This window comes from Ostrea edulis, chromosome 3 (genome assembly GCF_947568905.1).
Source record: "Ostrea edulis chromosome 3, xbOstEdul1.1, whole genome shotgun sequence".
Lineage (NCBI taxonomy): Eukaryota > Metazoa > Mollusca > Bivalvia > Ostreida > Ostreidae > Ostrea > Ostrea edulis.
Genome location: NC_079166.1, coordinates 49,332,090 through 49,358,724, shown reverse-complemented (window position 1 = coordinate 49,358,724; position 26,635 = coordinate 49,332,090). Strand labels below are relative to the sequence as shown.

Below are 26,635 nucleotides of genomic sequence, written 5' to 3'. Positions count from 1 at the left end.
CTTGGCTGGGTGACTACTACACGTTACAATTGACAATTTTTTCAATGATTAAACAAAAAGACATTGAAAAAAGAACATAAGGTGAAAAGAAATAACGAAAATCGTTTCTTGAAACCGTCCTATTGACACCACCTGGTCAAATCTGAATATCGTAATGTGCAATTGTTTTCTGGGTGTTAGAAAACCCAATAGTTCACATTAGGAAGCGACCTCACTAAGATCTGTTGTCTTATATTCATCCCTTTATCTAGTGGATATCAACTTTCCAACTCCATGCACCAAATGAACCCGGGATACACATTCATCTGGACACAAAACAATTCAATTACAAATACAGTTGTAAGAAACACAAGCATATAAAACACTAGTAGTTCCACGACCCCAATGTCACAGGGGTCGTACACAATTTCCTGAATGGCGATGTACATGTAGGAAAATCCCTCGTCAACATTTCACACGTGCAATGTTCAACAAATCCAACAAAAAAGGCCGCGCGTGAAAATGTATATTTTTTCTCAATTAAAATAGATCTCTTATGAATTAGATATTGTGATTGTCAATAGTTATTTTTATCTATATTTTCCAACGAACTATTTATAGCAGCGTAATGTTACGAATTGATATAGTTCGAGTTAAAGTAAACGAAATGGAATATTTTTGGAAATGCAAATTAAATAGTCTGTAAGGATAGAATATGTGATAAAATGAACCTCCCATGGTTTGTGGTTAGATATGATTATTATCCAATTCGTAAACGTTGTGTGTTTTCTTTCTCTTCGTCAAGGCTGGATACGAGAATACTCAAATGCTGTCTGACGTGTTTCATACCGATTGTTAGGCCGTTTTTGGCACACTGATTTTGACTACGGATAACTCCGTTTACCTGATCAAGATATAGGGTTCACGGCGGGTGTGACCGGTCGACAGAGGATGCTTACTCCTCCTAGGCACCTGATTCCACCTCTGGTATATCCAGGGGTCCGTGTTTGCCCAACTCTCTATTTTGTATTGTTTATAGGAGTTACAAGATTGATCACTGTTCGTTATCTTCACCTTTCATAGAGAGTACCGAGATGTGAAAACTATTTGTAAGTACATGAGACAACAGTTCAGTAAAACAGTATTAAAAAAATATGCAAAATGTAGCACTTTAAACAACAATTTAACAAAAAGAGAAAAATAAGATGAAAATAATGAGATTTGTAACTTCACTAGACAAATTACCGAACAAACATGAAAAAGTAAACAAAATCTCTCAGGAGCTTGAATCCCTCAACTGATGCAGCAATGGAGAAACGAATTTTAAGAACTCCAGAGATTTTTAAAATGAAGTAAAAATGTTGCTTAATCATACATATATATTTATTTATCAGATAGGACATTTTTAATTACACATCTGATATAGGACATCAACTGTTTTTGTATTCTTAGAAGATAGGACATAGAGGTTTTTAAAAATGGAAATATGGAATGCACCGGTCCCAACCCCCCAATAAATATTGACCGGTCCCTAAGATAGCTCATTACACTAAAACTTTATTTAATGGCTCGTTAAACACCCCTCGTGATGTATGATTTCACCATCGAAAGAGGGATGCAAGCTCTCAATTATTTTATTTTTATTTTGTGATTTTTTCCGGAAGGATAAAACGTGTTTTGTTTGCAAATAAGAGATCAAGAGTCCACATTCCACTGTGATTTGATGCATGTTATGAATATCTAATGAAACATGCCTAAACAACTCAGACAGGCGTTCTACTTTCTAAATTAAAACATGTTTATGAAAATTGAAAACGTTATTTGTTAAAAAAAAATTTAAAAGTATGGATAAAATCTTCAAAAACACATGTCAATCAGAAAAAAAGATACATTAGAAAAATATTTTTTAAAAAGAAATTGAAATGAAACGATCAAAATTTAAAAGAAATATTGAGATGTTTCTTTGATGCAAGCCCGATGGAACTTGTAAAAACAAAAAAAGTAGTCATTGAGAAAGTATATTCCCTTGACATAAAATGGTTTACAAATTTAATTATTTCATAAAAGGAACTAATTTCTTGGTGCATAGAATTAGTAAAAAGGTGGTTATTTTTAGTAATTTCTATCAAATTACAGTACTTTTCTCTCTCGTTTGATTCAAATCTAAAATATAGCGATATATCTGAAATTTTGTCATTTCATTTCAATTTCTCTTTCAAATATATTTGTCTAATACACGTACATGTATATCTTTTTCCTCCAATTGACATATTTTGTGAAGATTTTGCCTGTAGATTTAAAAAATATTTAACAAATAACTTTTTCACTTTTATAAATATATTTTTTCCCGAAAAATAGAACGTCTGTCTGAATCTTAACACAAGAAACCACGGTCAGGTGATCCTGCATAATGGTGTTCAGATGAAACTGTACAATAGAACTCACGACAGTATCGGCAGGTATCTTTGCAGATGTTGGCAATACATGGATCATCACACATATCGTGCCGTTTGGCGAACATTCTTTGACACGCCTGCTCGTTTGTGTCGTGACATCTCTTCATTACGTCTGCAGCATCTGTTATTAGGGAACATATGCTTATGTCAGCTGAATACAATAGAGAGGGGGGAGAAGAACAATATTAGCTATAGTGGACAGCTCCTACATTATGAACAATCATTCTGAGAAGATTGCATAAACAATGATGTCCGCCACCGGAGCGGTGTATCCAGGGATCCGTGTTTGCACAAATCTCTATTTTGTATGGCTTATAGGAGTTATGAGATTGATCACTGTTCGTTATCTTCGCCTTTCATGTATGTAATTCGAGAGAATATGCATTTAATGTTGTTTGACCTAGAACTGTGACCTAAAATGGTACCAAGTCACTGCACATCTTTTACCCAAGGATATTTAATGGCTAAACTTTCTTTGTTCATACGTTTAAAACATGTAGTTTTTATTAATTATAGAATAATTTTATTCAAAACTCTAATTGCGGTGTGACCGTTGGATCGAACGAAGCATGAAATAGTCATTGGCGTGTCCCAAGTGATAATCATAATTCAGTTCATCACGGTAAATTAGAAACAGAAATATCCATTCACTTAAAATTGTATACTATTTATGAAAGTCCCCTTGCGCTAAACATCCATTTAAACCCAAGTATTAATGAGGATAACTACACGATCCGCCTATATAATATAATAATTAATTTCTTTCACACTTGTCGATCAAACGTTACGGATGTAAAACTTGACATAACGGAAAAAGGTCTGGAAAACCAATGCGACAGACTGATTGACAGACAGGGGGACGGATGGACGGAGAAGAAATATATAATATATAGTACCCTTTGGTTTTACTAGCCGGTAGGTGAATAATAAACTACAAATATGGTATATTTTCAGCTTTGTACATTCTTGTGTCAAAGTATTTTCCGCACAATGGCCGATGCTGTGTACACACCTATACTACTTGCACTCAATTGACACCTGTGACCTATATTGTTCTACAGCTCGTTGTTTACTTCTTGTGGTGTACTACTTGCACTCAATTGACACCTGTGACCTAGATTGTTCTAGGGCTCGATGTTTGCTTCTTTAGTAGAAAAATGACCTTACCGGGTATGTCATCATTGTCTTTCAAGATTGTGCTAGAAAATTAATTCTTAATGTAAATAAACTGTGAATTTTTATTATAAAAAAGCTATAGGCATTTTTGGATTATTTTAGGATTTTGGAACTAACTATTTAGTGTGTGTAGATTCAGTTCGGAACAGATTTTGATATTTATTGTTCAACTACTGTAAGTTAGTATTTTGCTATGAATTTTCTTTTAATTATTGATTGTAAATAAATCTCATTAATTGTTTGATTGCCTTTGTTAGTAAATTCTGCTGTTGCATACATCGATATGAAGTTGAAAGGTTGCGATGTAAACAACACAATAGGGACATGATTGACATTGCTTGATGAGACACCCTATATACTAAATTTATCTAAATAGTCTTCACAGCATCTTCTGAAGTCGAGTTTTCATGTGACACCAGATATTAACAACAGGTCATAAGCGCTCGGGTCATGGATAATTTGAATAGTATGTAACGAGAAGGGAGAAAGTACAACGGACCAGACCGGGATTTGAACCCGAATCCTCTGAATCCCTAGTCAGGTTCTCTTTCAACAGAGTTCTCTAGGACACCGAAACACAACATTCCTCTCTCTAACTGTCTACTCGTATATATACCATGTAGACCTCAAACCAGGATCTATTTCCTCTGGCAGACAATTTCACCTGTCAGTTCCAGGGGCTGGTTTATGGCCCAAAATGTAACAGGAAGTGAGAAAATGCAAAGGGCCCAATTGAAGCATACTACTAGGAAAAGTGAAAAAAATACGCCTGGATCGGGGACCGAACTCGGAACTCTTACATCAATGGTCAGTTGCTCTAATCACTGAACTATCCAAGCCAATATCCGAAGTTTATACAGCACAAACTATTACATTTTCCTCCCTTCTTAGATTGTCTTTGCTCTCAAAAACACACAATCCAGATTTTTCCGCCCCTGGCAAGACAACCTGCAAGTCCAGGGGTGGTTAACGACACCAAATGATGTCTGACAGCCATCACAGTTCGAACTATGAACGTGACTTTTAAAAAAAAGAAATTTCAACTTCGCATTTTATGCTCACTTATTACTACGAGTACTGTCACAAAAACTAACATACAAATTTCATTATTTAAATGTAACATGTAAATATACATTAGACTCATGTAGTGGTAACTTCGTTTGTACATAAGTATGACTTGGCAAAGACATCGCCTAGTATGCTTTATCTTACAGTTAGATATCGCCTAGTATGCTTTATGTTACAGTTAGACATCGCCTAGTATGCTTTATGTTACAGTTAGATATCGCCTAGTATGCTTTATGTTAAAGTTAGACATCACCTAATATGCTTTATGTTACATTTAGACATCGCCTAGTATGCTTTATGTTACAGTTTAAGACATACTTAAGATTTTAGTTATTCATAGGAAGGTCTTAAAAATGTGCGCAAGTCCTACTTGTGACTATTCTGAAGCCAAACTCTTCGCATGCTTTATGTTACAAGTCCCTGGTCATTTCGTGGTCTTTATCCATTGCACAAAATCTATGAGTGTTCCCCAGCGCCTTCGGTATCCTCTGGCATTTTGATAGACCGCGTTTCACCCGGGACTCTCTGGTCAATCTGGAACGGTTCATGTCGGTGGACCACATGATTGATTTGTATATTGTTATATAACGTCCCTCTCGAAAAAAAAAATTCACTCATATGGAGACGTCACCATTGCCGGTGAAGGGTTGCAAAATTTAGGCCTATGTTCAGCGCTTACGGACTTTGAGCAGGGAGGGATCTTTATCGTGTCACACCTGCTGTGACGCGGGGTCTCCATTTTTGCTGTCTCATCCGAAAGACCGCCCTATTTCGTTGACTCTTACGACAAGCAAATGGTACTGAGGACATATCCTAACCTGGATCAGCACGAGGTAGTCAAAAAATAAAACTATAGTTGGCGGACAATGTGTGAAAAGTAACTTCTGCACTATAAGCAGAAATTAAGTTTGAAGAACATAGACGGAGAAGGTACAAAGGGACGCATGTTTTTAGTTATCTTAGTCGATTACACTTATTTAAGCCTCTGTTCTACAATTAACGGCGTGGTAAAACGCAATAATCGAATTCGAAGACAGCCGTTCTCCACCAGGAAAGCGAGCTTATAATTCAAGTTAAAAAGTATTTTAAATTAAATGATTCGTAATTTCGGGGATATTTTGATCCGGAAGAAAACGGTTATAAAGAAACAAGTTTTTGTTCGATTTTTCCTGGTACATTTATAATTTTTTCAACGCCATCATCAAAAATGCATTGCAAAACTAACGATTCCACAACTGATCTGTTGCAGACGGCCACATATTTACTTCTGAATTACACTAAAATTCGTTCGCGTAGACTAGACATGATGCGTAAACTAAACTAACTATAGTTAACACGCGAACTCCACCATCGTGGTACATGTAATAAACCAACTCCTGTGATATGTAGAGAGAATTTTGAACAGATAATAAAATTTTTGAAAACAATGGAAATGTGGCGAATTTTGGGTGTAGATGGTTATGAAATATTTTATTCGTGTTTTTTTTTTATTGGAAACGTCTCACTTTTCGACGTATAAGGGGCGGATTTATCGGTTTTTATACAGATTTGTTCATTGAGAGGCACGGAAGGAGACTAAGTGCAAACTTTTCTTCTTCTTAGTAAACAGTACAAGTGGATGAGGTCAATTTTTAAACATAGATAATGTTTATAGTATACTAGTTTATATTAAATAAAACAGATTACAGATAACTAGAACTCCACATAGGTGAAAACCTGCCACGATCATAGTTTGAGAGTCCTCTACAATCTATTTACATTATCCATTACCCAATGCAAACGCCTACGTATCAGGGATTTGGGTAGACTATACAATTCTTAGAATATGTTTCGTTGTTTCCTGCGAAAAGTGTGATGAAAATGGCGTGGTCCTATATATCATGATGATGTTGACTTATGGTTGTTCACTTCCGTTGGATCAGCGTTGGCAGCCAACGTTAGCCCAATGTAATTTTGTTCATTGGTTCCACGTTGGAGGACCACGTGTTGGACCAACACGTGGTTCAACGTTAGCCTTTATTAAATTTGTCAACACTTGTTGGACCTGCGTGGGCCTATGTGATATTATGTTCATTGGCCCTATGTGTCAGACCGAGCTGTTCAATCGTTGCTGCCTTCCATTTGTATCACTAATAGCACCAAAGACTCTTAAAGGTACGGCAAGGTCTACATCTTCTAATTATTATCATTACTTATCAAATACTTGTATATACTTATTTACCATTTGTTCTCTTTTTACTTTTTTATCAATTTCATTTTGATTAACTATTAGATGTACATTTAAACACAGATGTCCGTTCACTTAATAGATTAGTGATATCAGTACTGTTAAATGTTGTTTCTTCTCAGAATTTTTACCAAGTGCAGAAGTGCCCCCCCCCCCTCCTCCCCCCCCCCCCCCCCCCCAGCCCTGGTCTTGTCATTTAATTTCTGGGCCGTCCACATCTATGACCGTTATCATCGGTATTCCTTAGTTTGAATCCTTTAAAAAATTCTGAGTTAATTTTTAACACTTCAGCATTTTCTTTTCTGCCGCTGTAATCTATTTCATCTTAAGTGACCTTTCTCGGAGCCATCTTGGAAACTGCAGACGACGAATAAACGAAAGAGCGATAACTCTGATTTTTATAAACCTGCTTCAGAATCACATTTGTATTGTGCATATTCGAGCTTTTATTGTGTCACAGCGACTCACTAACGCAGTGTTGGTCATTGTGCAGAAAAGACTTTTGACTCGAGGTTGTACATAACATAATCGTATGTGTACAGTGTCCACAGAATCGACAGCATTTCAGCGCCTGTGATAGAGATACTGGACATAGAAACATGTTTGGTATCGGTATTGATTCCCTCAGATTTATGATTCAAACATAATGATAGACGGTGAATTCAAATAAGAAAAGTGCATATACACATTTTAAAATGAAACACCAATGTGTCAACATGTGTCAAATTACTGTTATGCATTAATTTAGGATGCACTCTGTGTTGATAAATTAAATGACGTTTGAATTCGAAAGTGACCACCTCTCCGAATTCAATAAATATCAAATAACATTGTTGCCCATCTGAAATCAAGTAAGGAAGACATTCTTGGTTGTTCGAATTTTTGGGAAAATATAAATAATGGACACGTGGAATAAAATTGTTTAATCAACAAAGCTGACTAGTCATTAAATGCCTTGTGTTCGATTGTCTAAAATCCCCTACAACACAAACAACCTAAACATGTATTCCTTACATCACAAACAAGTACTTCTAGTAAATATACTTTTCTGTGTCCTATTCATCGTACGCCAATATTACCAGAAGTACATGTACACCACCCAGTAATGATAAAAATAGTAATATACACCCCATTACGACAATCTTACAATGCTGGAAATAAAATTACAGGACATTCTAAATTACTTACATACAGTGGAAAGTATTGCTAGGAGCACAAGTCCTGCCATTGTTCCGTAGAAGACCTTCGTGACAGAGGAGAGTTATCTGAACGGAGATAAGACCAAGGTGGGCTCACTTTATGGATAAAATTGCAAAAACTTGTTATCACATTCGTCGGGTTTTATTTACTAGTACCAATGAAACAGTGTGTCGAATCGAATAGAAGAGTTTTATAGCAGAATACACAAATTATTTAATTCATGTTATATTGACAATGATACTTCGATTATGATCAGATGGAAAATAATCGCTGATACCTGCATCCACTGAAAAACGTACTATGTGTAGGTCAAAAAGAATCAGACCCGTTCTTATCTAGATACAGTACTATCCATGACATAAAATCCATTGATTACGAGGATTCCATGAAAAGAAACGTATCTTATACTTATTTCTATTGGTCGAGATATCATCTACAAAATTAAACAGAAAACTTTTAAAGGATCAACACGTTCCGCACTTGATGGGGTTTTTTTCGTCCAATTTTTCGACTGATTTAAGAAATGAAGCTAAAAACATTTTTTGATGCATGTATCAAACGAAAAATTGGACGGAAAACTTTATCAATGCGCGTAGCCCATTAATGAAAAAGTAGCGCATTGATGAAGTTTTCCGTTCAATATTTCGTTTGATAATGCATCCCCCCCCCAAAAGGAGAGAATTATCTGTTTTATTACCTATCATTTAATTATGTTTCTAAAATAGAAAGCCAAATAGTTTCTCTCATCAAAAAGCTTCAATTAACGTTTTTGAAATAGCACGTAGCTGTACGTAACAATGAAAACAACAAAACTGGCTGTGCGTTCAGGCCAGGTAGATTTTCTGTGCAGAATTAAATGGATTATACGCCAAATTAAAGGTGCAATGGTTAAAAGCTGAATTAGATATAAAGGAAGATAGCAAGTGGTGACTGGATGCATGCTGCATTGTGTTGGAGGAGACGTTGAACACTGGTTGTGTCGTTATAACGGTGGAATGCGACTCAGCTCCATTTCAACATCAAGTAAAAGGCAGAAGTAAATACCCCTGCTCATCTAAATTGTCCTCGTTGACTGATTCCCACGTGATGCAGTTCAGTTTCATTAATATTTCCCAGATCAAAAGTCGCGGCTTGCGCCGTCATGTTATCGAACGTGTAATCGTCTACTTCTACCAATCAGTGTTCTACGTCATCAAGTTGACCATTCTGCCACATCATCACTAGGCATATGTGTGTTGTTTCTTTAAATTAATTCGTATTCTATTCATATCTTTGGTTGTGTTTATTTTTGGCAGCAATGAAAAAATCAAACGAATACATTTGGTTTACAATGTTTGTGTGGAAATTCCTGTTCTATAAATAGCTCTAAAATTAGAACGGGGAAGACGCATTCCAGAGAAAAGTAGTCCCGGACCATATTTTTTCTTGACTAAGAAATCAAGCGAATTTTTCATTCAATCAGCATCGTTGTTAAGTCATAACTTTTAAACTCTCAAATTTGATATCACGATTTTTCTTTTCGAATATCAAGTGCAAAAAGGTCATTATTCATTTCCATTACTAGTATTTAACTTTTTTTAATCTATCTTATTTTATGTAATGATTAATTTGTGTTGCTTATGTTGTGTTGACACCAACAGACATGCAAATCAAGTTTGATAGAATAAATCTCGAGTCAATTTTAAGTGCTAAAAGGTCATTATGACCCCATTTTTTTTTTTTTTAATTTCCTAGTTCTCCTTCAATGTAGAAATCAAAAATACACTTCCAAAAAAACAGACATTTCTCCAAATATCAGGTGCGAACTTTTTTACGGCTATTAATACTAAATTGAAACTAAATAGATCTTTAGAAGGAGTAAGTGGTCCTTTACCAAAGTTGTAAATTTTATGATCCCAGATGCTTCCAGGGTGGAACCAAAATTATCATAGTGATTATTGTCTTTATCAAGACTTCGTTCATTTTGCTGATACGGGATAAAAACTAATTACATACTTAGGAAAAGCAGAAAAAGATATACCAAAATCGTAAATTTCACAACCCCAGGGTTTTGGCCCTAGGACGGGTCCAAATTATTCATCCCGTGGTAATATTGCATACATCATACATGTACAATGTAAAAGTCTTTCATCAGTAGATGCACTTTCGAGGGATTTAAGTTTGAAGAACAAATCTTTTATACTGTTGCTGAATATTAGATTTTAGCTTTAGTTAGATATGCAGAACAGGAATGCTTTTCTAAATTTCATAGCCCTTGGGACTAGTCGTACTTTTAATACTCAGGTGACCGATAAGGCCTGTGTTCCTCTTGTTGAGGATATTGTGCAGTTGCAGTGTGTATATGTATACATGTAATTGAAATGGAAAAGAAAAATAGTGTTTACTCACTTCTCCATAACGTCGTCCACTAACGCTTTACACATCAGCAGATAGATGTAGTTGACTAACTTGACTTCAAAAATGTCTAATAATTTTGGATGATTGAGATACCATTTAATAACTTTTAAAGGACAAAAGGAGTATTGTCAATTTCTAAACTTTCGCATAATTTTCGAGGTTTTGTCTTAAAATTTAAAATGGAACTAAAAACGTGGGGGTTAAAGATCAAATTTTAAAAAACTGGTGAAAATACTGAATTTTTATACAAAAGTTTGAGTAAATTAATTTCAACTTTTTTAAAGAATCGGTGTTCTGTTTGGAAAAATATATCGACCAAATCAATAAATTACAACATTTGAACTAATTCCAAGTCTCAACTACTTGTATCATAAATTATAAAACTGAAATACAAGTATAGAAGTACAAAAATAGAGGATGTATTGGATGAAACAACAAGAGGCCCATGGGCCACATCGCTCACCTGAGTCACCTTGGCTCATATCTGAAGACTTTCAATATATATTTGCATGTAAAACCTTAGTCCCTATTATGGCCCAAACTAACCTTTGCAAACTTGAATCTACACTATGTCAGAAAGCTTTCATGTAAATGTCAACTTCTTTGGCCCAATGGTTCTTGAGAAGAAGATTTTTAAAGCTTTTTCCTATATTTGTATGTAAAACTTTGACCCACCCCCCCACTTGTGGCCCCATCCTACCCCCCGGGGGCCATGATTTGAACAAACTTGAATCTGCACTATGTCAGAAAGTTTTCTTGTAAATATCAGCTTTTCTGACTCAGTGGTTATTGAGAAAAAGATTTTAACTATATATTTGTATGTAAAACTTTGATCCCCTATTGTGGCCCCATCCAACCCCCGGGGCCCATGATTTGAACAAACTTGAATCTGCATTATGTCAGGAAGCTTTCATGTAAATCTCAGCTTTTCTGGCTTAGTGGTTCTTGAGAAGAAGATTTTAAAAGTTTTTCCATATATATATATGTGTGCAAAACTTTGATCCCCCCTTTGGGTCCCATCCTATCCCCGGGGGCCATGATTTGAACAAACTTGAATCTGCACTATGTCAGAAAGTTTTCATGTAAACATCAGCTTTTCTGACTCAGTGGTTCTTGAGAAGATTTTTCCTATATATTTGTATGTAAAACTTTGATCCCCTATTGTGGCCCCATCCAACCCCAGGGGCTCATGATTTGAACAAACTTGAATCTGCATTATTTCAGGAAGCTTTCATGTAAATCTCAGCTTTTCTGGCTTAGCGGTTCTTGAGAAGAAGATTTTTAAAGTTTTTCCCTATATATTTGTATGTAAAATTTTGATCCTCCCTTGTGGCCCCATCCTACCACCGGGGGCCATGATTTGAACAAACTTGAATCTGGAATATGTCAGAAAGCTTTCAAGTAAATTTCAGCTCTTCTGGCCCAGTGGTTCTTGAGAAGAAGATTTTTAAATGACCCCACCCTATTTATGCATTTTTGTGATTATCTCCCCTTTGAAAGGGACATGGCCCTTCATTTGAACAAACTTGAAAGCCCTTCACCCAAGGATGCTTTTGGCCATGTTTGGTTGAAATTGGGACAGTGGTTCTGGAGAAGAAGTCGAAAATGTGAAAAGTTTAACAGACAGACGGACATACAGACAGACAGACAGACGGACAGACAGACGACGGACAAAAAGCGATCAGAAAAGCTCACTTGAACTTTCGGTTCAGGTGAGCTAAAGACTTAAAATCATGCAGATTTAGAACTTTTTGATTAATTAATTCTTCCATCACAAAATACATGTAGTAACTGTCAAGCCCTTTCAAAAGTTGAATTGACACCAAGTCAACTGAATAGGGTTCAGTAATAGATGTGTAATATGTTTGCACCAATGGGATCAGTATTCAACCAGTAAATACTTAGTATCCTGCGAAGAACTTTGTGCTCAAAAGCTCAGGAGCTAACTTCATTAATGAAGATATTGTTTAAATGTTTAACACATATACACGATATATACCAAGTTTGGCTCCGCATTGGAGTCAGAACCTCTACCCCGGGAATCATGAAATTTTACTGTTTTGGTAAAGGCCTCCCTGCTTTACGTCATTATGCATTTAGTTTTACTTATAGATTTGCAGTTGTGGAGGAAATGTTTGAATATTGGTCAATGTTTGGCAGTTTTTACCATCCCCCTAAGGGTCCAGTGGTGCAAGACTCTTGAAGCTGACAGTGTATGTCACACTTGTCCAAAATTTGCTTCATACCAAATATGAAAAATAAAATGATTGGTAGTTACAGGTGTATCATGAATTTAAAGATGTTCAATTGTTAATGCATTTAATCACTGACTATTTTGGCCCCACTCTGATACCAAAACCCCTATCCTTGGAATCAGGAAATTTAAAATTTTGGTACTTTCTAAATATTCGTTTAGCTTCAATTTGGTATCAATAGCATGTACATGTATATGTTTTTAAAAATGTTTTACACATAAACACTATATACCAAGTTTGGTCCAACCCTGGAGTTAGAACCTCTACCCCGTGGATCATGAAATTTACAATTTTGGTAGAGGCCTTCCTGTTTTTCATCAATATGCATTTCGTTTGTTTAGTATTTTTGCAGATATGCAGTTGTAGAGAAAAAGATTTTTTAATTGGTCAATTTGTGGCAGGTTCTGACCCGTCCCAAGGGTGCAGGAGTCCCAAAATTTACAATTTATGTCCCTCTTGTCCTAAATATACTTCATACTAGTTTTGAAAAGAATTGGAATGGTAGTTATCATGAAGTGAAAAACGTCAAATTGTTAACGGACGACGAGGGATGCTGACCAATTACAATAGGTCACCTGAGTTTATTCATGTGACCTAAATCAAGTTCATGATTGGGATGTGAATCCCTCGATTGTATGGATTATGAATGCTTTAGTTCTGTTCAAATCATTTTTAGAGTATTTCTTATACATGTACGTCGATTTTAGCTAGATTATGAACTTAGGTGATATTAGAATTATTGGTGATAATATTCCCTTGGAAACTACAAATAGACATATTTCTAACAATATTGTCAAACGTACTAAACAAGAAATATAGTAAACAGTATAGCATTATGTTAAGTTTAATCCTTGACCCTTGATTAGTGACTTCAAAATCAATAGGACCGCCGCGGTGGCCAAGAGGTTAGAGCGTTCGCTCCGCATGCGGAAGGCCAGGATTCGAATCCCGGCCGCGACAGACCTAAGTCGTTAAAACAGGTAGTGACAGTTCCATCGACAAACGCTCGGCATCAGGTGTGGATATCACGGGTCCTCGGAGATGACCTTAAAAATGGATGACCCTTGTCACAGTAGGTGTGGCACGCTAAAGAACCCTCACTGCTCAAAAGCGCCGAGCATAGGCCTAAATTTGTAGCCCATAACCGGTCTTGGTGACGTCTCCATATGAGTGAAAAATTCTCGAGCGAGACGTTAAGCAAGATACAATCAATCAATCAGTCAAAATCAATAGGTGTCATCTACCCCTTAAGATGTACCAAGTTTGATGTCTGTCAAACAAAGGGTTCTAAAGATATTGAGCGAACAGTATATTCCTATGTCCAGTTTGACCTTTGACCATGTGACTTCAGAATCAATAGGGGCCATCTTCTCTTAAAGATGTACCAAGTGTGATGTCTGTCAAGCAAAGGGTTCTCAAGATATTGAACGGACAGTATATTCTCATGTCCAGTTTGACCCTTGAACATGTGATCTCAAAATCAATAGAGATCATCTACTTTTTAGGTGAACCACTGTACCAAGTTTGATGTCTGTCAAGCAAAGGGTTCTCAAGATATTAAGCATACAATGTATTCCTACGTCCAGAGTGGATTGACCTTTGACCTGGAAATCGATAGGGGTCCTCTTTTATTCATAACCAACCAACTTATGAAATATCATTACAATTAAGTGAATGGTTCTCAAGATATTGAGCGGACAACATGTGGTCTACCGACCGACAGGTGCAAAGCAAAATGTCCCTCTTCTTTGAAGGGACATAAAAAGGAATGCTCATTAGGCATATCACTCAGCAGATATGACTATCATGTTTAAGAGCTTTGTTTAATGTTAGACTCTTCAAATCAAAGTAGCTCAGTGGTAGAGCGTTCGCTTCGTAACCGAGCGGTCGTGAGGTCGAGTCCCACTCTTGTCATGGCCGCGTAAAACCTAAGACGTTAAAATAGGTAGTGATTGCTCCTTTGCCAAACGCTCGATATTTAGAGTGAAATCCAGGGGTCTTTCGTTGGCACGATAAAGAACCCTCACTGCTACGGTCCTAAGCATTAAGCATAGGTCTAAATTTGTGGTAGTTCACCTATAGCTGGTGACGTCTTAATACGAGTGAACAATTCTGGACGGGACGTAAAGCAATCAATTAATGAACAAGTTCAAGTTCATTTTATTCACTCAAACCACATTATACATGGTACATGAGGTGCATTAAGTAAACATACATTTGAGTAAGAATAAGGTCAGAATATGTACAAATATACAATATACATGTATTGAAAAAGTATTTACAAAATATATTAAGGAGGACAGACTAACTCATAGATTTTTTAGATAAACATACAGAGTTTTTTAAGTGTTTTAACCTTACTGGTTGACATAATTTCATGAAATTTAATAACATTAGGTCTTGTGTAATACCTACTGTGTAGGTATTCTTTTCTAATATTTGACAAAGCATTGCATTCTAATATATAATGGAATTCGTCTGAACCAAATCAAAGTGAAGTTTAATGGTAATGTACAAAAAATGTAGTTCAGATGGAGGGTAGATGGTGATTCATATCGTCCAGCACTGTCACGCAGTGTGTACCAAACCAAGTATACAAAACATTTACAACTGCTACATGTAACTTATCCACTATTTAGAAACATTTGTATTTTGATTAAGTGAGAATATTTGATAAAGTCCAAAGACTACAACACCAAAGGCGACTATACTTAGTACTGTGATCATGATGTACACATATTGTGGAGTGTTGGCTTCTGAACTGTCAACAACGGTAATATTCGGCTGTGGACAGTCCAATTTTGTCATGTGAACATCAACATATTTTCTGCTTAATCTCTCTTTGCTTTCAACTAACAAATTCTGACAATAAGATTTAAATTCGTCTGGAATACTGAAGTATTCCATCATTTTAACAATATATCGCACTCCGTATGTCGTCCTCCTCCTTCTCCTCAGGGTTGTTTCGTCTCGGGTATCTTTACACATGTTCGAGCCTACACGGTCCACACGTTCATCGGTCATCGTTATTGTGCTGATGAATAATGCCTTCTTGAATGTTTCTATGAAAGACATGGTTCTTCTAAATTCTTTTTCACTTAGATTAACAGTGCTCTTCACAGGCATAGTAATAAACATTGTGTGACACGTGAAACCGCGCTGAACCCCTGCAATCGTATCAACATGGACGAATGATGCAAGCGTTAGGTTGACGTCATTCTTTAGAAAATTATAGACAAAGTACATACTGCTGTATAATATATGATACTCGTGTATAACGTTCTCTGACTTCAGTGTCACTTCCAATATCTGATTCCAGTTTTCTATCAAGCGTGTATGACAGTTCTTTTCGGCCTCTTCTTTACAAAGGTTCTAAAAGAAACATTTACATAAGACATCTGTGAAAATCAAATTCATATACCGGTATTTTCTTCGTTTTCCTCTCATTCACATCTTACTTTATCTTTAAATTTAATTACTTGTTTACGAAGAATATTCAATATAAAGGGACTTACGTTTTCTTGGCTCAGATAATTTCTAATACTACCTCTAAATTCAATATGAAGGGAAGTTACATTTTCCCGAGGCTCTTGGAAAATGTCTTCTACGTCTGTACTATTCTCTGGTACAGGATAGCCATAGAGATCCTCGTAACATTTGGAATGTTTATAGATCACTGAAGATACCGCCACTGGCTTCTGGTAAACTTTACATGTGACACTCAGGTTTCTCTCCAAAATTCTTTCACGCCAATTAATACAAACTCTTGGAAATACACCAGTGACATACTTAGGGTAGAACATGAACTCGCAATTAGAATTTATTATAGCCACAAACAAGTTAGCAAAGGGTTTCTCTAGAGATGTGTATATCAAATCAGTATCGCAAATATCGAGGCGTAGAAGGACGTAAATGTCCATGGGAGAAGATGTTGAAGCGTTGTTACACTGAGCAATTCTGTTGTTAACATACACTGTACCTTCCTTGTCGATGACAGGCAGAAGTCCAACAATGTCCTCTGCAGCCTTCCCTCCCAAGCAGGAGTTAACTGTCCAAAATGACGGATAGTCAAGATTCCCAAAACTTTGGCATTTCTGTTTCGGTATTAAACTTGAAGATATAGGAGATGTGATTCGTGCATCAACACAGCAATCTCCGTATAAAACACAATCAGAATCACAATAACAATTCGGAATTTTTTTTGAGATTTCTTTCTTGCATATTCCTATTTGCGTAAATGTGGTAGCATTTCTTGCTTCTATGTTGTTTTCTCTAGCAGAAGACGTAATGATGAAAAGCATTAGGATGCTTTGCCACACCATCATGTTGCTTTATGCTCAGAAACTTGTCCGATTTATACATTTATATACCAAATTAAGGAAGAAAATTCAATAGCATTTTGTCATAATCCTTGATAGCTAAACTATGGATTAATTTGCCAATTCAAAAATAGTGCGAATGATGAAAATAAGATGTCATGTTTATCAAAATTAAAACAGATGAAATGTCACCTCTTAATGTCACTTATATTTTCAGTAAATGTATTGAGAGTCAAGTGTTATACATGCAACCCAATTCTCAAGGCTTCCAACGTAGATTATCAGTTAATTGTACAGAAATGTGTGATAAATTCAATCCTACCTAAAAGTATTAGTCCAAGGTGTAATGAAAATATATCCATTATACGAACACATGTGGTATTCACATTACAGCTTAAGGCATCCAATGTATATATACTAGCAGAAAATAGAAATTGTGTATACTTAAAAGTTAAATAAAAAGTCTACTTTGATCGCTCTCCATTCTTAAAGGCACAGTTTAATATACTACACGTTTAGCATGTTTGAGTACTCAATTTGTATCGCGTTCATTTCGCCTTGATGGCCATGGCACACATTTTATACACAGTCCTCGTATCTTTCGGAACTCAAGATTTATTCGGATAACCCTTATTCCGTTTCGAATTGTGTACTGTTTATGCACTTCCGTTATTAGAGATTTGAATGAGATGACTCTCGACAGAATTTGTTTTATTAAAATATAGTGAAGGGGGCTATGAAACCAGCTGGTAAGGAGTGTATATAACATTTAATCGACAAATATATCTCACGGGGTACAGAAAGGGGTAGATTGAGTTGCAAGCCTTGTTATATATTATGAATCAGTGGATAAATTAGTGTTCTCTGGTAATGACACATGCATGTAGTTAAGATTCCTGAAACATAAAACAATGTTAAAAGAGACACCACAGACCGCGGAGAGAACATATTTTTCATAGTTTCTACTTTCTGTTGAACTATTTCGCCTCTCGAAATTTTTATAGCAATCGTATGTTCTCAGAACTTTCTGGAAAGCGGAAGAATTGCCGGAAAGACTCGAGAATTTACAATTGTTTTTATAGTATACTTTCGGGACTCTGTGTTCACTCTATTTTGAACCCCAAATGTTTGTACCTCTGTGACGTACAAAGTTATCAAAGCAATGGTAATAGGCACTTCCGCCTGAAAATGACAATTGAAAAGCAACATAAATAAAAAAGAAAGCCATCAAATTACGTTTGAAATTCCCTTCATAACATATTATTTCTCCCAGTATATAGCGTAATTGATTTGCTGTTGAATTCTTTTTTAATTTCAATTTTAAAGTCATGGTTACATGATATGACTTGTTAAAAATTTCAGTTCATTACTTGTATTTTGAATTCTCTTTGAAATTTAAGTCTGTCATTAAATGGAAAAACTAGATATTTTCTTATTCTGTAGCTATAGGTTTTGCCACATTTCTTGTTGAAATGCTATTCAAAATAATATTTGAACATACTGACATAGCAGAAAGTCATATTTCTAATATAGAACATGGTGCATTTTTAACTATTTAAAGGCAACTTCAATAATTTTGACATATGTATAAATTTTGCTATGCGTTCACATAGCTAAAAGTACACCAGGAGTAAAAACTTTATTCCTATGTAACAATTACATGTAATCTGCACCTAGTGTGACTAGATGCAAATTTTGCACTAGGAGTAAAAATACCCACTACAAATCTCGCTTACCTCTCGTCCACATGCACAAAAAAAAATCAAAAACCCGGGTGCAGACTTTGCGTAAATGTAAAATTTGAACACCGTGTAAGATAAGTGTAAGATAATGGTTGAGTTGTAGAAAATTATAGATAACGTACAAACTGTTGTACCTAATGTGATATTCGTGAATTTGGAATAAGGGATTCCAGTACTAATCTGACTCCTACAGACTTTTTTCTACCTTTGTCTGGCAGTTGTTAATGACGTCTTCGTTACACAGTGAGTTCCTGAAAATTTAACGTAGAAGTTTAAAAGTGTAAAACAAATGGTCATGTATCGGAAGATTTTCGTACAAATTAATAAGACAAACATTTTGACATTTAATCATATCAAAATCGATAATCAAATGTTGCATATATATTTCATATACATGTAATTCAATTTTTACGGCAGTACCATTTCGTTAATGTTTGGAAGGACTATTTAAATCTATATCTCTAAATATGTGCTATCAACATATATTTATCTCAGATTCTCTAAATATATACACAAGATATGTGTTGATACTAGTTTATTATGGCGCTTCTGGCCGCGGTGATTACTTGCAGGGGTTACCACAGGGCTGCCCCTCAATAACAATCAATCAATCAATACAAAATATGTGACGGCCCCAAATTGGGCGGATCATGCACTGGGTATGTCACAAGTGCATGAACGTCACCAAAACAATAAACAATCAATAGTAAATACAGTTCAATGCCCAATAGTCAAGTTCAATGTTCAAAGTACAAATTCCAAATCAACAGTTCAATATCAAAACAATGTAATGAGCTTAAGAATGTGTTGCACTCATCCAATTGCGTTGAGGTGCGACGGAATACGCCACTTGCAAGGTCCATAACTGCTTGTGTACCAGCATATGCAATACCACAAGCAGTTATGGAACTGCAACCGCCACTAATGGGGTGCCAAGAACCAAAAGTGACGGCGGCAGTACCCCAACGCAAATGGTCACCGTGGCCAGGGCCTGCTCATTATTAAGCTGGGTATGCATTACCCTGATCCATCATAAAATACTCAATTGCTCCTTGTACGTTATTCAAAAACAAGTCATTTCCACACTGAGATAAATGAACCCCGTCCTCATGAAACAAATTACATGTATTGTGCTTGCCCTCGAATTGTGTATGTTTAATGTATGCCCCACCCTGTGATGTAATAAATCGAATAGCCTCCCTGTTCACTCTACTTCGGGCATTCTCCATGGCTTTTATGTTACTAGAATAACGCCATACGCACCTGGGCAGGAGACATGACCAAACTAATTTTGAATTGCGGAAAAGTTTCGATACCTTTGAAAGTGCTACTTGCAGTTGCTGTAGCAGGGCTTTCAATTGGACAAGACCCAAATTGTTTGCCCCAGAGTGGATAATAATAAGGTTGGAGTCCTCTTCTAATTGTTGCAGCAGCTGGAGTTTAGGCACCAGCTGACTCAATACCATCCCCCCATAGCCCTGCCACCATATATGAGTATTCGGAACATTAAGGTTATGACCCCCTGTTCTTGATCTTGATGCTAAGAAAGCTCTCTTGATAATGGATGATCCAACGATCCAAACTCTATAATAGCCTAAATATAAACAAAAACCAAATGCATGATAGACAACTGAATGATTATCGGATGTATGAACAATATGCATTAGAAATCCAACGACCTGAATTTTTAATAACTTCCTTTGTTGCCCCTTCATGCGCGAGAGTAGTTGCTGCCCCAATCCGAAATGAGTGAGAATTAAAATTTCTACTATCTATGTCAGATACATTTAATGATTTATCTAACACTGAACTAAACTGATAACGCGTTAGAGGTTTTCCTGAGAAATGAGAAAATAGAGGCCCCGACATATACGGGCGCACTTTTAAGTACTCCTGCATAGCCCCAACAGGACACATAGCCCCATGTGATGCCTGCACACATAATGCCACCCCTTTGCCCATTTGATCTGTTTTTGAATGTTTTATGTTAATTGTCAAAGTCTGGGACTTAATGAAACATCCTGTAGTTGTAGTATAGTTTCGACTGTATTGCCTTTTGACAAGGCAATTTCACCAATTCGTAGCAAGGCATGAAATGCGAGCAAGAACGCTGCCTTATACAGGGCTGCTTCATAAGCACTGCTACAAACTATTTGAAGTTTTGGAATTATGATAAACAAGATATCCAATGTAATTGGTAATCGACTATCAACCCCCGGCTCTGATCTTTTCATGCCTTGCAAGAGCTTTTGCACCACAAAGGTTTTAGTTGGGTCATGTAAGCCCTTAAGTTTGCAATAAAAGCTAATTGCTGAAATATATGACTTTGCTGTTGAGTGTTTGTAGCCTCTTATTGATAGTTGGGCAATGAACATATTTATGTGCGTCTCTGGTGGAGGCCAGATAATCAACCATCCTTTTGTCTTCCGGAATTGGTCGAAGGCTTGGATCCCCATTCTGTATGCTTGTGCGGTATTAACTGACATAGATGCGTTGAATAATCGCTCTACCTCATCTGAGAGAGTAAAATCAGGAATGGCTCTGGAATAGCCTGCGGCTCCGTGTCCGCTGCTGGTGCAAGGTGCCTGAAAACCTCCCACTTTTTGCGGGATATTGCATCAGCAATACTATTACTTTTGCCTGGTATATGATTGGTTTTAAACTGAATATTGTATCGTAATAATGTTAGCATGAGTTGCTTTATTAATGACATTACTCTCTCTGACTTAGATGATTGTTTATTCAATATATGAACTAAAGCTAAATTGTCTATGAAAAAATTAATTTTTTTATTTTGTAATTTAAGGTAGTACTCTACATCGTCATAATGGCTGACTTCCTTTAAAAACATGGATGAAAAAATCGATATCAGCAATATTTGACTTTTCCTTTTCCATTTAAATACCTAGCCGAGTAGCTCAGTAGGTTAGAATACCGACTGCTGAACTGTAGGTTGCAGGTTCGAGTCCAGCAGGGGTTTTAAACTTTTTTCAGATTACCTTCTACTAAAACTGTATTTGTTGACAAAATAAAGTAAATTTGAAAATTTTCAACTTCAAAATATTGTTGTACATATCCTCCACTTTTCATCTACATCAAATTTCTCTGGTGTAGCATACCTCCTTAATCCCCCACGCCACCACAGATAACACTATAGGTATCAATTCTAAAACAGAAATATCCCTCAAAATTGCTGTATTAGCCCAATCAGTTGGCCATTGTAAAAATATCCATTCACCCTTAAAATAGCACCCACAGCCTAACTTTGCTGACCCAGCGCTGTCTGTGAAAAGTTGAAGTGTATCAGAAGAACTCCACTGACTGTCTGGGAAATACACCAACCCATTAATTTTTTTTATAAATACAAGCCAAGTTCTCAAGTCTTCCCTCATAGGCCTAGTTATTCTTATGTGTAAAAATGGGTTATCTAACCCCATCATGGCATTGTAAAAACGCTTGTTAAAGGCTCTGCTGCCTGGTATTGCTTTGCTGAAAAAATTTAACTTGCCCACTAAAGCTTGGAGTTCCGATAACTTTATTTTTTCTTTGCCCACCCAGAATTGTAGAAGTTGGGCAAGTTCAGTAACTTTATCATGGGGGATTCTAATTTGTATCTGAATTGTGTCAATTAGCAGCCCAAGGAATACTAGGCAAGTAGTGGGTGCTACTGTTTTGTCCTGGTTAAGAGGAACCCCAACACATACTTCCTGGAAGGTTTGCATAAGTATTTTACATTGATCTGTGTTTGCACTACCAATGAAAATGAAATCATCCAAATAATGATAAATAGTTTGCACACCCGTTTTATCCCTAACCACCCATTCTACGAACGTTGAGAATGTTTCAAATATTTTACAAGAAATAGCACATCCAAAAGGCAAACATTTGTCATAATAGTAATTTCCCTTAACGCACAATCCCAGTAACTCGAAATCACCTGGAGAGACTCTAAGTAACCGAAATGCATTCTTAATATCACATTTTGCTATGACCGCCCCCTTTCCCAGTTTGCTTATGGTTTGTATAACTGTGTCGAAGGATGTGTATTTGACAGCAGTGTACTTTGGATCAATGTTATGATTTATACTGATTGACGGTGGGTATGAAAGGTGCATTATCATCCGTCAACCGCCATCAGCCTTTGGAACGACACCTACCGGGGATATGTGCAAATTATGCATTGGTGGTTTACGAAAAGGACCTGCTACCCGTCCCTCCTTAACTTCATTATCTATTTTCCCCTGTAAAACCTCTGCATGTTGCACCGCCGATACTAAGTTCTTACTAAACACAGGGAATCGAGGGCCCGAATATTGTAACTTAAACCCATTAACCAGACCCTCCCTCAAATAAATTGCTGCAGCCTTATCTGGGTATCTATCCAAGTGATCAAGTATTGAACTAATTCTTATTGGAGAAACGCCCAGGTCCCAAAGGTCTTGACTGTTGCCCAGGTTGCTTTTTTGGCATAGAATTGGTACGGGGTTTGCTGCCCTGTTGTTCCATTTGCACGAAAGGCCCGATTAACATTGGGGAATGTCTGAGCTTGTGCTGTTTGGGTATTTAAACAAAGCAATGATGGGTGCATATCGTTGCACTTAATACAGCGATGTGCATATGTGCACTGTACCCTGTTGCATTTTCCTTTGTAATTGTAATCAAAGCATTTGTAGTATGGTGAGGGCTTTTGATTTGGGTATGTTGCAGATGGTGACATGTAAATAAGCCACAGCTCATTGTCAATTACCCCCCAATTACTTGATGGGCTTAGTGCCATACGTAACCTGAACTGTTCATCGTACGTGACCCAACCCTGCGATTTTTCTGCCCCTAGTCTAACGTCGTGCAAGTACTTGAGCAGTTGCTGTGTTTTGTCAGGGTGTGCCGCTAGATAGATGCTAGCAAAAATTAAAAAGGCATCAGTCCATTTGTCAATTGATGTTATTTTGTTACTCTGCCTTGGTTGGGCAATAAGCTGACCTTGCGCGTCCATTGACAAAGTTGAGAGTTGTAATTTACTGGGGTCACGCACCAGGAGATTAGCCAAATTAATATATTCCCCGTTAGCAATTTTTAGTTTAGTTGAATTATCAACATGATACCCTAGCGATAACTGGGTAGAATTAGCCATACAAGGTATACTAGGATTAGACACAAACCTAACCGGCTGCATATCAGTACATGCACCATTCTCACTAAAACCCGTACCTGTAGTGCTGCTAGCTGCCAAGCCCAAGGTCGGAGCTGTCTGTACTGCTGGCGATACATTAGAATGTGTGGCTATTTCGAGGTTAATACTAAAGTCGGGTGGAGTTCAAATGATGGTACAGGTGTAGCGGTGACCACGGTCGCTGGTGCTCAGGGTCGCTCTAAATATAGCGGTAGCCCTGCTGTTCGACGCTCGCATAATTCGACCCATAGGTAATTGTAAACATTTTATATGGTTGTAATCAGCAATTAGTGTGAAGTTTGGTGATGAAAAAAAAACCAAAAGACAATAAAACAATTGGTATTATTGAATTATTTTGTTTTAAAAACCAGAAAATGCTTTGGTTTTTAATTCTACATCTGAAATTGTGATCGGCATATGAACTTCATTTATGCACATATTTTAATAAGAAGACGTGCATTTTAACTAATATATTAAATTATATAACTAGTGCAGCTCCTTTAGCAAAAATATCAACAGAAACTTACTAATAATTATTCATTTTACATGCAAGAATCATCGAGATCGGCATCCCACCAATGTCGTCCTGTACTCGAGCGATCGAGTCTCGACTGATTTATATCATTATGATTATGATAACAATACCTTGAAAGTAAGATAGTGGTTTAAAAAGAAAAAGTAAATAATATTGTTTTTATTGTCTATGATTTAATTGCTAGTATGAATAAATGCGAATCATGATCACACTGTACCAGTTTAATTCAAAACAAAGTTGTGACTCGAATTTCCTCTATTGTGTTTTTTAATATCGAAAAGCCATCAGCTATGTCAATGAAATATTTTTATGTAGATGTTGAAATGCTTAGGTATTTAGTTTTAATTTTTTGCGCAATTACTTATGAATTTAAAGCAGATTTTCGACATAGTTTGTGGTCAGAATAATCCAAGCCCCATGACTAATTTTCATTTGTAATTAAATGAGCACAAAGCACAACTAGCCAATCCAATAAACTTATCATGGTTATGTAACACTAACCTGACTAAGAAGATAGGTGCCTGTTTTTGACCGACTCAGGTTTACATTTCTAGGTAAACATCATATCTATAGATATATCTAGTGTTTTTCAATGATGATATCAGACATAATTTACTTCACGTAGTTCAAAGCACGTGAAATTAGTTTAAATTCATTTCTTTGAAAACATGCCAGAAGAAAATTTATACTGTTCGTTATCTTCACCTTGCATACTAATGCAATAATCAATTATCTTTGGAATGAAAATATGAATTATTTACCCTGTGAAAAACGAATAGAGAACATCCTATATATTGGACATTCTCGAGCATACAGTAAAAATGTGCATAATCATTTGCATGAAATTTTTATATAAGGTAGAGCCTTGATATTTAGGGGTCAAAGGCAAGTATTATGACATCATTTACTGATCCTTTTAATTCTTTCTGCATTGAATTTGTCAATTCTCCAAAACATCCCAATTTCCCTCATTGTGATACATTTTAATCTGTGATCCATTTCAATCAGTCTGTTGATTTTTTTGTTGGATTTGAATTATACATTTTTTTCGAAGTAATCTGTAGAGTAGCATAATTTCATGTGAATTTGCAGTTTTTGAGCTACGTCTGTTCTTTAATAACATCAGGTTACACTCAAATACAGTGGCAAATCTATACCTTACTGTGGGGTTTGGGGGGAGGTTAGCCCATTTAAAAAGAATGATTTAAAATGGTGCATTTTAATACATTTCTTCCCTTCATTTGTAGTCACCACATCTTTTATATGTTTGAGTGTGGTAAAACAGAAAAGAAATATTTTGGTGTGACGTGATGTCAGTATATTTTTCTGAATTAAAGTTAAAGTAACAGAAAAGCAGTTTTCGAAGCTTTTAATCCATTTTCAACATGTCCCCTGTCCCGGGTTTACGTTAACTGGTCTTGGGAGCTGTCACAATAGGGGACCAGTTAAGAGAAAAGCAGGCTGACGTAATCAGAGTTGTGATTTAAACCCGGGACAGGGGCATATTGAAAATGGATTAAAAGCAAGTAAGTGTTGATTTCCTTGTGACAGTTTTGTGCATTGCTGTTAAATGTTTGAAAACAAATTGTCTATTGCGTAAATCCAGGCACATCTGAGTCGAAACGTCGGTTGAAGCATAAACCGTCACCGACTCCGGCATTTACACGTTTTCCAGAATCAAAACATGAATGCTTGCGAAGAGAAGTCGATGTAGGCTATGCCTCTCGACTTCTCTAAAGAGAATATGTATAAAGTATGTTCTCTGAGTAAACACATGTGTACGTAGTTCATGTACCGAATATTTATGCAAACTATGTTCACAGAATTACAGTATTGTGCAATATAATTCAATGATAGTATAAAGATATATATGACATATAGTAAGACCATGTGTAGATTATTTTTGCTCATAAAGTGAAAACTAGTTGCACTCAAACTTTTTGTAACTTCAGGGACAATAACTCTGTTTTGTTGTGCACTACAGATGCTCTTTATATTTATTATAATTTATATCAGAGTACTATTTGTTTGGAGCAGTCTGTGTTATAAACAGCAATTTTCTGTTTTGAAATCAGTTTTGGGATAGTTTGAATTATTATTATACATGATCA

At 36.3% G+C, this 26,635-nt stretch overlaps 2 protein-coding genes across 2 annotated transcripts in view; both read right to left on the bottom strand.

Annotated features, from left to right (window-relative positions):
• The window catches only part of LOC125674602 (uncharacterized), a 25,751-nt gene extending 17,560 nt beyond the window's left edge, over nt 1-8,191 (bottom strand). Inside the window, exons 1-2 of the mRNA XM_048911800.2 lie at nt 8,095-8,191; nt 2,425-2,556 (exon numbers count right to left, since the gene is read on the bottom strand). Of these exons, the coding sequence (XP_048767757.2) occupies nt 2,425-2,556; nt 8,095-8,134 (172 nt within the window). The 5' untranslated portion in view covers nt 8,135-8,191. The remainder of the gene's footprint in view (nt 1-2,424; nt 2,557-8,094) is intronic.
• A 6,720-nt stretch (nt 8,192-14,911) lies between these two features.
• Nucleotides 14,912-18,340, bottom strand: LOC125677542 (uncharacterized). The gene is made up of 2 exons (XM_048915651.2): nt 16,274-18,340; nt 14,912-16,130 (listed from the first exon to the last, which is right to left on the bottom strand). The coding sequence occupies exons 1-2, from the start codon at nt 17,081-17,083 to the stop codon at nt 15,390-15,392; spliced, it is 1,551 nt and encodes a 516-aa protein (XP_048771608.2). The 5' UTR covers nt 17,084-18,340; the 3' UTR covers nt 14,912-15,389.
• Between the last annotated feature and the right edge of the window lie 8,295 nt (nt 18,341-26,635).

Excerpts from the sequence above, each read along its gene's own strand:
- LOC125677542 (XM_048915651.2), bottom strand. The coding sequence starts at position 17,083 with ATGATGGTGTGGCAAAGCATCCTAATGCTTTTCATCATTACGTCTTCT. Across the intron at positions 16,131-16,273 it reads ATTATCTGAGCCAAGAAAAC|AACCTTTGTAAAGAAGAGGC; the intron begins GTAAGTCCCTTT and ends TGTTTCTTTTAG.